The 13,721-nt window shown below is 39.3% G+C and overlaps 1 protein-coding gene across 1 annotated transcript; it reads left to right on the top strand.

Annotated features, from left to right (window-relative positions):
* Positions 1-717: 717 nt before the first annotated feature.
* Positions 718-12,878, top strand: LOC128205698 (protein singed-like). Its single transcript, XM_052907566.1, has 4 exons — positions 718-1,701; positions 8,694-8,856; positions 10,508-10,800; positions 11,042-12,878. The coding sequence occupies exons 1-4, from the start codon at positions 864-866 to the stop codon at positions 11,242-11,244; spliced, it is 1,497 nt and encodes a 498-aa protein (XP_052763526.1). The 5' UTR covers positions 718-863; the 3' UTR covers positions 11,245-12,878.
* Positions 12,879-13,721: the final 843 nt, after the last annotated feature.

Below are 13,721 nucleotides of genomic sequence, written 5' to 3'. Positions count from 1 at the left end.
CATAATTTTGTCAAAATACTTGATAGAGTTACCTCCTCCTGTGTACATGTTGGGGGCATGATGGTGAACAAGTGTGCAAAGTTTCAAAGTCATATGTCAATGGACTTTAACATAAGTGGTTACGCCGACGCCGACGCCGACGCTCGGGTGACTAGGATAGCTCTTTCAAAATACACAAACTTTATATTGACATCCCGAATATACTTCAATATAAATAATAATATGCTATATAGTAGCAGCTATATCAACTATATTTAAATAACAATTGTTTCTCTCCGACAAGGGGAGAAACTCTAGATAGTCTCTGTGACCAAGCTACCCACGAGTTAGAGTATTCAGTTTCTCGTAATTAATGTGGTAATGCATATTAATCAGTTTTCAACTACATACTACCATTTTTTGCTATTTGATATTCAATAGTATGGTTGGGTTAATCAATTTATTTATTTCTTAGTTTTTACACGTAAACAAAGTTAACATGTTAAGGCAGTTAAACAAGTATAGTCGATGTCCGATTTAAGATCTTATTCATGGTACAAACAAAGACATCACCACCATAACTTGGTTCTGCAAATCAAGAAACAAATTTCATCACCGTCACTGTGTACAGCAACCCAAGAACCAAATTTCATCTGAGCGATGCACAAAATATCGTCTGTATCCTTTCATGCGTATCCTCTCGGATGTTATGGTGAATCATTATCGACGCGCGGACACATGTGATTCAGAAGTAGCAGGGCTGTCATTCGATGTGGAACTAATACATTAAACGGCTCTTGTATTTGTTTTGAGTCAAATTTTGACGAAAATTTGTGCCATTTAATGTATGTTTATTTTCGAGTATAATTAAATTAGTTTTTGTTATGAAAATGGCTGAAAACGGAGTAAATGGTCATAAGAGCGGAGTAATGGAATGGAAGGTAGGATTTATGAATAATACTGAGAAATATCTGACAGCGGAGACATTCGGGTTTAAAGTCAACGCCTCTGGTGTGGCCCTAAAGAAGAAGCAAATCTGGACGATCGAGCAGGAGCAGGACCACGACTTTGTCTACATCCGGAGTAGTCTGGGACGCTACATGAAGTCGGACAAGTACGGCACCGTCACGGTGGATACGGAGGCGGAGGAAAAGGGTGAGGACGCGAAGTTCACCGTCGAGTACTCCAAGGACGGACAATGGGCCTTCCGCCACGTGGAACGCGGCAACTACCTGAGCGGCACTGACGACATTGTCAAGTGCTTCGAAAAGACCCCAACAAGTAACAGCTGGTGGAGCATCCAGCTCTACATCCATCCACAGATACATCTACGTAACGTCAACCGTAAACGCTACGCCCATTTAAACAATGATACTAACGAACTCGAATGCACGGAACTAATTCCATGGGGTGCGGACGCTCTTGTTTTCCTAGACTTTGTAAAGGGCAAATATGTCCTTAAGTCCTGCGACAACCGTTTCCTTAACAGAGATGGTAGCCTCCAGGAAGCTATTGACAACAATGCGTTGTTCATGATGGAGATTCACTCCGGAGCCCTGGCGTTCAAGGACTGCGAGGGGCGCTACCTGACGGCGGTAGGTAAGGGGACGATGAAGGGCCGGAATAAGAACATCAGCAAGGACGAGCTTTTCACGATCGAGGACAGCCACCCGCAAGTCCAGATTGTCTCCCACAACGGCAAGAGCGTCTCTGTCAAACAAGGTGGGTGGAATAAAAGGGTACCTAACATGACTTCTATTATTGTACCACACTGGTTTGACCAGCCTTCTCATTGTATACGTGGGTGTGCTCTTTGTCAGTCACTGTTGAGCACACGTGCATTTCGCTCATTGTTTGTGTCCTAGAATTAATATACATTTTTGTATTTAAATGTTCTGTGTGTGTTGTTTATCTCGCTATATATATGCCCCTTATATGATATACTTTGACTTTCAAGACACACACACACAATGAGCCAAGCATAGCATGTTTGTTGTTTTAGGATTTATACATCGTGGACAAAAAACGTATTGTGTATTTAACAGACCTTTACTACTTTGCATAAGTGCATGTGCATATGCATGCGGGTGCCGTGTAGATCTTTTTATTTGTTATTCAAGAACTATTTTCGACTTTTATTTACTTGCAGTAGAAGAAATTAGACGTTTGCAATACATTAAATGGCAATGTAGTTTGGGTTTAATGTGGTAGACATGCGTCCAAACAGCAGCCTTACTGTTCGGGGGCTTACGTATCGGATGCACAGGCTGTAATTTCAATATTTGCTGTGTAACAAAATATTTCCGCACGAATTCTTCGTATTATAAATACAGGTATCGGTGACTGTTACAGAGTGAAACGACCAATCTATTCAACTCACTTTCACCCGGAAGACTTTAGTAAATTAAACTATATATTTCAATATGTGCGTGTCGTCAGATGTTTTTTTCTTCCCTGGTCTCAATTAAAATCCAATTTTAATACCTAGCACAAGTAAAATGAACATACCAAATTTTGCGGTAAATGATCAGATTGCCATTTCAGTAGGTATGTTAATTCCGTGCCTATCCACCCATGCAACTCGTATTTGGTTTTGTCCAACTTCCTCAAATTGGGACAATTATCTTAAACTTTCACAAATTTTGATGAGGGTGTTTTTTTCGCACGGTACTGGTACAGTAGCAGTTATAATTTCAGCATTGTTATCTCTTGTACTGGTCAGCATTCTGGAAGACGGCGTGTTGCTTGGACAGTTTATTGTCGTCTCTTCACATTTCATGCTTCTGGAGATTTGACAAAATCGTTTATTCAGGCATTTGAGAATATGTACATGCACATACCAAATAAATCATTCATTAAGTAGCTAATTAAGAGAGGTATTAATTATGCATTGATTGACATATTTTGTTTAAGATCGATATGGTGAAGGTTTTGTGAAGATCAGCGAAATACTGATATCAGGAAAATGCTTGTGAAATCAATTCTTTAACAAGTACCATTATGTTTTTTTTGCAACAGATTTATGTAAGAAGTACTTAGATATTAAGTGGCAAGTTTCTCACATTCCACTTAAAATGACAGCCGATTTTAGTCATACAAATGTTGTGTTGTGGTAGAAGCACTTGTACACCGTCTCGACAATAAATCGGTGAGACAAAGGGCTTCATTGCCTCAACTGGAGTATTTGATTACTGTAGCAAACTATAGGCAGCATCTCTGTGTGACTCATCTAGCCCTGTATAAATGCTTCCTATTTGAATCAATGAACATTCATAACTTGTATTACAATAGTCTGTACTTATTGCCAAGTCAGTGTGAACGGGTATAAATCGTGATATTGGATCACGAAACTTTCCCGGTGATTTTATATTGCGCCCAATGACCAACCAGACTTCGCATCCCGAAATGAGTCACACGAAGACTGACCAGTGGGTGAGTGTTAAAAAGCTGACTCAAATTGAGTCATAAAAACATATTTCTTGTATTTAAATGGTATTTGAAAAAAGGCATTAGCTTGTCATGGGTTTAACGTGCCCTCGTAATATAAAAATGTAGAATGGGCATAGTCAATATTACGTAAACTATAAAGCTTACTAAGTAAGACGAACAATGTCGGGCATGGTGTCGGCTATAGTCAATGAGACGTACACTCCCCGAGATTGGGAATTAGACGTACATTCTGCGAGAGTGGGAATTAGACGTAAACTCCCCGAGATTGGGAATTAGACGTACACTCCCCGAGATTGGGAATTAGACGTACATGACGTACATGTTCACTCCCCGAGATTAGGAATTAGACGTACACTCCCAGATTGGAAATTAGACGTACACTTCCCGAGATTGGGAATAAGACGTACATGACGTACATGTACACTCCCCGAGAGTGGGAATTAGACGTACACTCCCCGAGATTGGGAATTAGACGTACACTCTCCGAGAGTGGGAATTAGACGTACACTCTCCGAGAGTGGGAATTAGACGTACATGACGTACATGTTCACTCCCCGAGATTAGGAATTATGCGTACACTGCCCGAGATTGGGAATTAGACGTACACTCCCCGAGATTGGGAATTAGACGTACACTCCCCGAGATTGGGAATTAGACGTACACTCCCCGAGATTGGGAATTAGACGTACATGACGTACATGTTCACTCCCCGAGATTAGGAATTAGACGTACACTCCCCGAGATTGGGAATTAGACGTACACTCCCCGAGATTGGGAATAAGATGTACATGACGTACATGTACACTCCCCGAGAGTGGGAATTAGACGTACACTCCCCGAGATTGGGAATTAGACGTACACTCCCCGAGATTGGGAATTAGACGTACATGACGTACATGTTCACTCCCCGAGATTAGGAATTAGACGTACACTCCCCGAGATTGGGAATAAGACGTACATCACGTATATGTTTACTCCCCGATATTGGGAATTAGACGTACACTCCCCGAGATTGGGAAAAAAGACGTACTCTCCCCGAAATTAGGCGTACACACCCCGAGATTGGGAATAAGACGTACCTATCAGACGTTAACTCCCAAAAAGTGTGAATTAGACGTACACATTAGACGTACACTCTCCTAGATTGGGAATTAGACCTACACATTAGACGTACACTCTCCGAGGTTGTGAATTATACGTGATATAGACGAACAGGGCCAAGCATTGTCAATCAGACATTTAGGGACGGACATTGTCTATCAGATGTACATGGTCAGACATTATCACTCAGACGTACAAGGGCGGACATTGTCAATCAGACGTACAAGGTCGGACATTGACAATCAGGTGCACATATTCATGTATTTAAAAACTATATATTTGTATGTGAATTGTCGGATATAGTTTAATGTCGGACATGATCAATTAGACGAACAATATCGGACATGGTCAATGATCTTGCCTGAAGCAGCAATGGCCGACGAGAAATGATGGAAGAGAACAGACGAGACAACAATCTAATAAAGATGGGATTTGATACCCTGCATTGTTTGTTGACATGAAGATTCTGATAAAACTGCCTCGAGGATCATCGGGATCAATATTCACTGAGACAACCTGACAAAACCCCACAATGTCTGCCATATATATATCGTCTTGACTTTCCGACTTTTTGAGAGCGGAAGCCATTTCCCGCTTTGTGCACATGAAGCTTATTATGCGATGTCTGGGAGAAATTCTTGTAATAAAAGTCGCACAAAAATCACTTATGTTTGATTAAAACCGTTTCCGAGGCAACGAATTTGATATGATATTGAGATAATTGCCTTGGAAATAGTTTTTATAACATTAACTAAATCCCGCAAACTTGCATTTATCTGGCACCTAATCAGACACATGCCTCAAAGCGAAGCAGTCCACCTCGTAATAGAAAGTTAACTGAAATAAGAAATATGCTAATTTTGGAAGAGCTTATTTCTTTTTCAGCGTTTATTTTATTACGCGAAGAATGATGGGTTATGTAAAAATATGTACTTTTCTCCTCTTGTAAATGGAGGGGAAAGTATCATAACAGATTCACACATGGCTCAACAAACAATTGTTTGTTTTACTTGTTGCAAATGGTTTTACTTGTTAAGAGAATGTGTCAATACAGTGTTTGTTTCTCCTGTGTGAAGCCTGGTCAATCAACTGCTCAAGTGTCTACACCAATTCTAGATACGATCCTGCCCGACCTCTTGAACTGTTATTAGCCTTAACTGAGTTCCGGGGCCCAGATCATATGGGGTTAACGACGCCTTTCGTTGAACATCTTGAGTGACAGTTTTCAAAACAAATTACAGTTGATATTTTGACGGACAGAACCTATCTAAGATATGAAATGCATCTATCAAACTGTTTCCAGCAGGGTTTGAAATCAGCCTGCTGCAGGGTAATTTGGCATAAAGCAAAATAAGCTTGGGCCACTTTCACTTAATATCAAAGTCGGACTTAGTTGTAAATTCAAGCTATCTCAGTTATCATATTTTCGTTATTTCGCTACATTCTGTGTGTGAATTGATCTTGAGCCAGCCCCCTTAGGTTACTTATTCACGAAGAAATGGCTTGATTAACTCTAACATATACAAAGACTTGCTATATAATGATGCATGGTAACGCAGAGCAATTGTAAGGATGCACGTGCTTTGTTTTTGTGCAGCATGAGGACCATGAATCATCCTAGATTGGCGTCCAACCTGATAAGCCATGATCGGCTGATAACCATGACAGGTCGTTTGATCGCAAGATTGATAATGAATTATCGCTGACAGGTCTTAAACAGGTCCCTAGTTTTTAGAAACAAGTGGACAACACAAATTGTTATAAGTTTATATAGTATTTTAAATTTACATTTAACTGACAAGAACAACGTCAAATGAGCATGTACGTGTACGGGAGTGGTCATTGAAATATGGGACTAATTATTGTAAAACATAGTCGATAGTTGTTGATTTATTGTACCGGATTCCGGTCCCTATAGAACTACTGGTCCCAGTTGAAATGTAAAAAGACTGCGGTAAATGTTTGCATATTGATTTAACGTTTCCGACGAGCACTGAAAGATCGTCGAGGTGAGCGAGTGCGCACCTGTTAGGCTGTACATATCAGCATACCAGCTGCCTGACGTAATGCTTGGAACCAAAGATATGTTTGAACTGATGATGAATAAATAATTCAAGTTAAAATAACTTCATATCTTATCAGAATAATTTACGAACATTCTATGATGAGATAGTAGCTTTCTTTACTCGAAAGACGACTTGGGGAAAAAGAAAAGACAAAGCATGTTAGTCAATTCATTATTAGGATAAGGAAAGTATCGGTTGTTCCCGTAAATCGTTTTGGTTGTCATTAGTGCTGATTATTTATGTAGGATAATGTTGGCTTGAACTTGGATGCCATTACTCTAGATTGAATCCTTGCTTTAAAAGGTAGAAACGGGATTTAAATATTAAATATGAATCAACTGCCGTGTGCTAAACAAGTGCGCACGGGAACTTGATGGGCAATGGTTCAACAGAGAATATTATAAACATGGTAATCTCAAATCCTTAATTCTTGCTCGTCATTTCAATAAGCCCTGTTATTGCTCTAGATATTTAGCGTTTTTTTCATTCCTCGGGCGTCATGGTGTCGTATGGTACAGCGCCAATGTCAGGTCATCGGCTAGCAAATAAAGACGCTGGCAATAATTCGACCAGAGCGGAGAATTAGAGTCATAATACATAGAGAGACTGAACTCCTGCAAGTAATAAATCCAGGAGAATGTCAAATAATATTACAAAATGAAACCATACCTTAAATGGCAATTAAAAAGTAATCGTGTAGGCTGGTTGCATGTCTTCCACAAATGAGGATGATACGGAAGGTCCGTAATTCTGCCTGTCACAATTGCAGTATGCGTCTCGTGTTGGTACTGTGATATAGACATTCGACGAGCAGTGAAAGATCGTGAGAGAAAAAATATTTTGAAATTCAACATTTTTTCATTATATCATATTAGAAATAATGATGTCCGAATACATTTCATATTTAACAGGGAAGATATTTACTCGGGGAGTGGGGAGGGGTATTGTATCAGAATATCGCGTTCCAAAAATGCGGGTTCAGCCTATGAACTTACGCATTGCATATATATACATATTTATAGTATGTCTAGGCCGTATCAACGTACTTTTAACTGTTGCTTTCTTGCATGAATGACAACAAAGAACGCCGGCGAACCAATTACTCATGCCGGTAAGAGTTATTGACATTAACCAGCGGGGTCTCAGATTGTGTCGTGATAAGCCATGCCAAATTCATCTCTCGTGTATTTGCGTGCCCCGAGTCTTTGTGTACCTGGGAATGTCTCGTAAATGGTGTGTTAATTGTGATTTTCTGTCGTGTTTTATAAGTGCTCCGCAATTAGTTCTTCATGAATTTGCGTTTCATTCATCAACCCGTTTAAAAAAAACTGCTTGATTGAATCGCATGGAAAAAATTCTCAAACAGTTGATGTATATGAATACAAATTACGCAATATCAGATAAAGATATTTGACTGAAGCAGTCTGCCCTGGTACTCTGACCGTGTCATGGTAGACGAAGTGTACAAGACAAGGAAGTTAATAGAAGGTTTGGAGCTGCACTTCCGTTGTAGACTGACACTGGAGTCGGTGTGTTTGATCTCCGGTTACAGTATGGATAAATAGAGATCATGTATAAAAAAACAAGCTGGCATGCAGAGTTTGGGGAGTCGCTTTGGTAATCAAACGTTTCGGGCAAAATCATGTCGGTTTGCTTAACTCATCCAAGCCTATTTTACATTTGAAGTCATCTGTCAAAAGCCTTACTCGGTAATAATTAGCTGTTGAAAGTCACCACCTAAGTGAGAAAAATAATTGACAAAAACAAGCATGTAAGCTCAATTCATAACATATGAATTGCGAGCCATGACATACATAAAAGGACATATTGTGATACCTGTCCCTGGCATCGGCGGTAATACGTCGCCAATATAACGAGTACGAACGGTAGACTGCCGCTGTAGCCGAATATAATACACACATTATATTAAGACAATGGTCGTTAAGTCATCAAAGACATGTTACGAGTCTGCTTAGTACTAAATCGGTAGTAAAGAACTGCAGGGTGACAATGTATACTACTTGAACGCACTCAATTGCGATTGTTAATATATATATAGCATACAAACTCCTATATTTCGACGTTTGACGGTTTCAGGTGTGGACGTGTCGGCGAACCAGCCGGCGGAAGAGATAGAAGACACGGAGATATTCCAGATCGAGCATAACCGGGCCTCCGACACATGGGCGCTCCTGGCCTCCACCAACAAGTACTGGAGCCTCCAGTCTGCCGGCACCGTGCAGGCCAAAACAGCAGAGACGTGAGTTACTTTACAGATATATAAATTGTAATGTTTTTAAAATCAATCCTTAGGGGATTGTAAGAGTATTCCGCCAAATAAACCAGTCGAATTAGTTCTATTCATGTATTTCCTATATCGTTTATACTTGGTCTCGTGAAACTGGTACTTTATCAGTTTTCATGCTGCATTGTTTAGGATATTTCCTTTATTAATCGTCCAATAACTGCCTTGAAGTTGCAAAGTCAGAAAAGACAATTCTCGTGGGAAATTTAACGCATTTGGAGGCAGAAATATCTTCTTCTCTGATCAAATTAATGTTTGTCTGGCCAGTGATCGAGAGCAGCACGCAAACGCAGTTTAGTTTAGTGAAGAGTTGTGTTCTTCCTGTGGGAGTTAATGTATTTATAAACACGAATATAATCAAAATTAATAACCGTTGTACTATCGCAAACAAAGTCTGAAGGGCGATATATTTGATTGGTTGGTTGGTCGGTCGTGCGGTTTGTGGATCTTAATGTTTTGACGGATTGTTTTGTAGAAATGTACAAAGCCCTTAAATATCTTTGTCATCTGCAGCATATTCGTTTTAATATCACGGTCATAACTGAATTTTCACTACATCGCTACATATCCCTGTATATCGGTGGTATGTTGAGTTGACTACTTCCACATTTTGGAGGGATTGGTCTGAAACCTACTAGTTTACTAGCTAGTGCCTAACATTTGTGTAGTTAGTTTCTGCATTGTACGTAGTTAGTGAGTTATTTAGTTGAACTAGAATTGAACACTTACAGTTGTATTAATTGGAGTTAAACCGTGCAAATAGCTCTCCACAAAAAGGTATCATTCGTATGCGTTGTGCACATAGGTCACATGGGTCATCATAAATTGGGTCAGGTCACGTAAGTCATCATGTGTCTAAAACATCCTTCGTCATTTATGGCAATGTGATGTAAGAGTCATGATGTGCCCTTTAACTCAGGTCTCCTGTACAGCTGCTTAATTGGAGCAAACAATTCTCTCGATTAAGACGGATTTTTTTCTGAAACTTTCGATTAAGAGTGGTACTTAAATGTTTGGACTTTTAAGACTCGTGAGACTTTGTACAGATTACCACCAGGCGGTAGTGCCTGCTATATTTTTCAAACTAACTGCCCACTTGTCCTCAAAGCCATTTTACACATTGAGAGATATTAAAACTTGTGTAGCCCATTGGGTTTTGAGATACCACTCTGATATGTGTTGTAACTTGCCCTTGATGATGGCATTGAACAGTTATTTTGGGAATCGGGAAGAGCGAACTACGTCCACTGTCAAGGAAGAACTGATCGTTCTAATACTTGTACACATGCTCGCTACCACTCCTTCACTTTTCTTGACATAAGCATAAAACTTTTAAAATGATTTTTCTGATTATTTGTCTGATTCAAGTAATAATATTCACTGCCATGTTGGCGTGCTAGGGTAGTCATATCAAGAGCTTCTCTGTGTCATCACAAATATATATTTAAATGTTTAGAAAGGAACTTTCATCTTGCAGACGTAGTGTACATTGTTTGATAACTGATGAGCCCTGGCATTATAGTGCTGAGCTGTTGGCCACCATAAGAATTAAAGCCCCTCGCAGAGTGCTCATATAGATACATTCATTATTTTACTTTCTTTCCAGGGAAGGGGCGAAGAGTTTCTTCACGATTGAGTGGCAGGAGGATGGGACGGTGGGCATCAAAGGCTCCGACGGGAAGTACCTGTCGAACAAGCAGACCGGCATTCTCTTCTCCGCCGGGACCACCCTTGAGCCAACCGACCTGTTCCGGATCACCATCATCAACCGACCTCTGCTCGTGTTGAAGAGCGAGTTCGGGTTCGTTGGAGCAAAGGGTAACCAGTTCATCTGTAGCAAGGCCAAGTATGACTCTCTCACCCTGCAGTCCGCCGGCAGTGGGCTCTACACCATCCAGGGTACGATCTCGTTACACACATTATCTGACGCTTTGGGTTAAATATGAAGTTCCAAAAAGAAATGGTTAATACAACATTATATGGAACATGTTTTCATTCCCACATGCCTATACATAAAATATTATATAACTTCAACCTGAATTACTTGTTTTCTAACGGTTTTTTTCGTTTTTAAGCCTTTATATTTGTTGATTCTCATACTCTTGGTAAACAACATGCTTCATGGTTCCCTGTGTTACAGGTACAGACGGTAAATACTGGAGCGTGGGTGAGGACACGCTGGTGTACGGGGACGCCACCGGAACCAAGTTCCAGTTTCAGTTCTGCGGGGGCTCTATGATGGCTATCAGGACGCACAAGGGGCCCTTCCTGAAGGGCGAACAGAATGGGCTCCTCAAAGCATGTGCCCCCGACCTCGAGTCCGCAACATTGTGGGAATTCTAACGGTGCTTTCCTATGACATAAGTGTGCGAATGATTCTGATTATGGATGTTTAACTTAAGGGAGTTTAGATATTCTCGGAGCTAAACTAGTACATCGAGCGAATGTTGGGTACAATGATAATATTATTAACATTTTTGCTAATTGATCAGTGCAATCTTATATAGTACATAGCATTTGGACATGATGATTGTGGTAGTTTACTGCCATTTAAAAGCGGATCTAACAATTGTCTTGAACTTAAATATGTAAATATGCCTAATAGACATAAGTTGTCATATGTATTGATATGCTGCTTTTACTCCACCCATTCCAGTAGTTCTTGGCTGAAGCAAGCTTCTTTAGTGCTATTCTAACCAAACTTAGTGAGGGCCCAATGTTAACTGACAAAATCAGCTTGTAGGGAAGGATGGATTTATGAAGCATATAATACAATGAAGCATATGATATGATGCCTTTCAAAAGCATAGCATTTAAGTACACTTGACAATGTTTTGAGTTTGGATCATTTAGCATTCTTTGCTTTCACAATTAACTTCATCCTATTATTCCGGGGACCATATCTATTTTTGCCAGAAATTATACATTGATTTGTATGCTAAATGTACCAATGTCTTTACCAATTATAGCTTTAAAACTTGACCATTTTCATGATATATTTACCCATCCACTATCTATTAAGTATTCTGCTACATAAGTTTGCTCAAAGCATTTTCAAACATTGCAGATATATACATTATAATAATGTGCTTATGTTGAGTCGGGAGCACAACAACTTCTACTTCTATATCTTCTACTGCTACAATCAAATCCATGTAACGTCTGTGATAGAAGTAAGATGGAAATCCCTCTAACCAAAACCACCAGTGTATTCATTCATTATTTTTATATCATTTTTTATACTCATTAAAAGGCACACTCATTAAAAGGCGCACTCATGTTTGCTACCATTGATATTTTATATATGCCCTAGATATATTTTGACTCTCGTTTGTTACGATCTTTATAACAATTTCACTCACTGGCATACAAGCTGTATGGGTACTGTATGGCTTTTTTGTCAGATAGCAATCACATAACATGGTCTCTAAATTTTGCTATTTACTAAAACCTTGGAAATGGCTGTAATAGAAATCAGGGAAATAATTACACAACATATCACATGTCTGGCAAAGTCTGTGCAAGACAGCCACAGTGGTCTAACAAAGAGAGTGACAACCTCCACTCCACATGTAAATGACATTGATTTTTACCCAGATTCTAGAACCCTGATCAATATTAAAAGTCTGGGATCTCAATAAGAGTATTAGGGCAACTTGGTTATTACAACTGTTGTGTTTTAAGGGATCAATTTTAGGGTGAAAATGGAGAACAATTTGATCACAAGCCATGGTGACTCACACCCCATGCTGAAATAGCTAATTATTGGCCATGGTAAATTAACCTCACAGATGGAAGTTTTTATTTTCTGAAGACGATACTATTCACATGAATGTTTTTTGTTGTTTAAAGCAAGTAACCATGGCCACTAAAGGCCTATGGGAGTTAGAGATGTGTAAATATTTTCATTTGAGATGCTGACTAGACTGTAGAAAGCCATCATTATTTGGTATCTTACAATAAATTCAGAAAAACTTGTTCTTCTTCCTGTTTTGATGTTTTACCATTGTATCTCTTATTTCCGATACTTGAAACCATCAACATGTATCTTAAGCTCTGAAGAGATATTTTATAGCCATGGACATGTATGTTACGAAATAGTAGTTGCCGACATTGTATTCAATCTGAATCATGATGAAACTTGGTGACAGTGTAAGAAGGCATAATGTCTTGGTCATAAACCTGGTGATTATGTATATCATCAAATCATGATGTAACTTGTAGATGGTGGCAGCATAACTTTTTGGTCAAGTTTGTTAGCTGAGAAATTCACCTCAGTAACTGCAAAGATATGCTACTTTTACAAAAAATACAGCTTACTATATTTCAAAGGGAATGATAATCAAACAAAATTCTTACTTAACTACAAAGTGTTGCGTCTTTAACATTAAAATTGACTGTTGAGTATTCTATGATCCAAACTGGTCCAAAATTCTAGTTAAAGTAAGATACACTTATATTATGAATGCTTACCATCAAGTATGATTGCAATAACCATCTACCTTGCCGATAACCAGACTTTCAATTTCTCAAACAATTTCATAAAACCAGGATCATCCCACTTCTTTTGTTCTAATGTTCATGAATTCCCCCACCCCCCTTAAAGAGTTTGTATACATCATGAATTCCCCCACCCCCCTTAAAGAGTTTGTATACATCATGAATTCCCCCACCCCCCTTAAAGAGTTTGTATACATCATGAATTCCCCCACCCCCCTTAAAGAGTTTGTATACATAATGAATTCCCCCACCCCCCTTAAAGAGTTTGTATACATCATGAATTCCCCCACCCCCCTTAAAGAGTTTGTATACATCATGAA

This window comes from Mya arenaria, chromosome 2, assembly GCF_026914265.1.
Source record: "Mya arenaria isolate MELC-2E11 chromosome 2, ASM2691426v1".
In the NCBI taxonomy this organism is placed as follows: Eukaryota; Metazoa; Mollusca; class Bivalvia; order Myida; family Myidae; genus Mya; species Mya arenaria.
Note: the sequence above shows the minus strand (reverse complement) of the source record. Positions and strands in the feature narration are given on the sequence as shown.

Excerpts from the sequence above, each read along its gene's own strand:
- LOC128205698 (XM_052907566.1), top strand. The coding sequence starts at position 864 with ATGAAAATGGCTGAAAACGGAGTAAATGGTCATAAGAGCGGAGTAATG. Across the intron at positions 8,857-10,507 it reads CAGGCCAAAACAGCAGAGAC|GGAAGGGGCGAAGAGTTTCT; the intron begins GTGAGTTACTTT and ends CTTTCTTTCCAG. Across the intron at positions 10,801-11,041 it reads TGGGCTCTACACCATCCAGG|GTACAGACGGTAAATACTGG; the intron begins GTACGATCTCGT and ends CCTGTGTTACAG.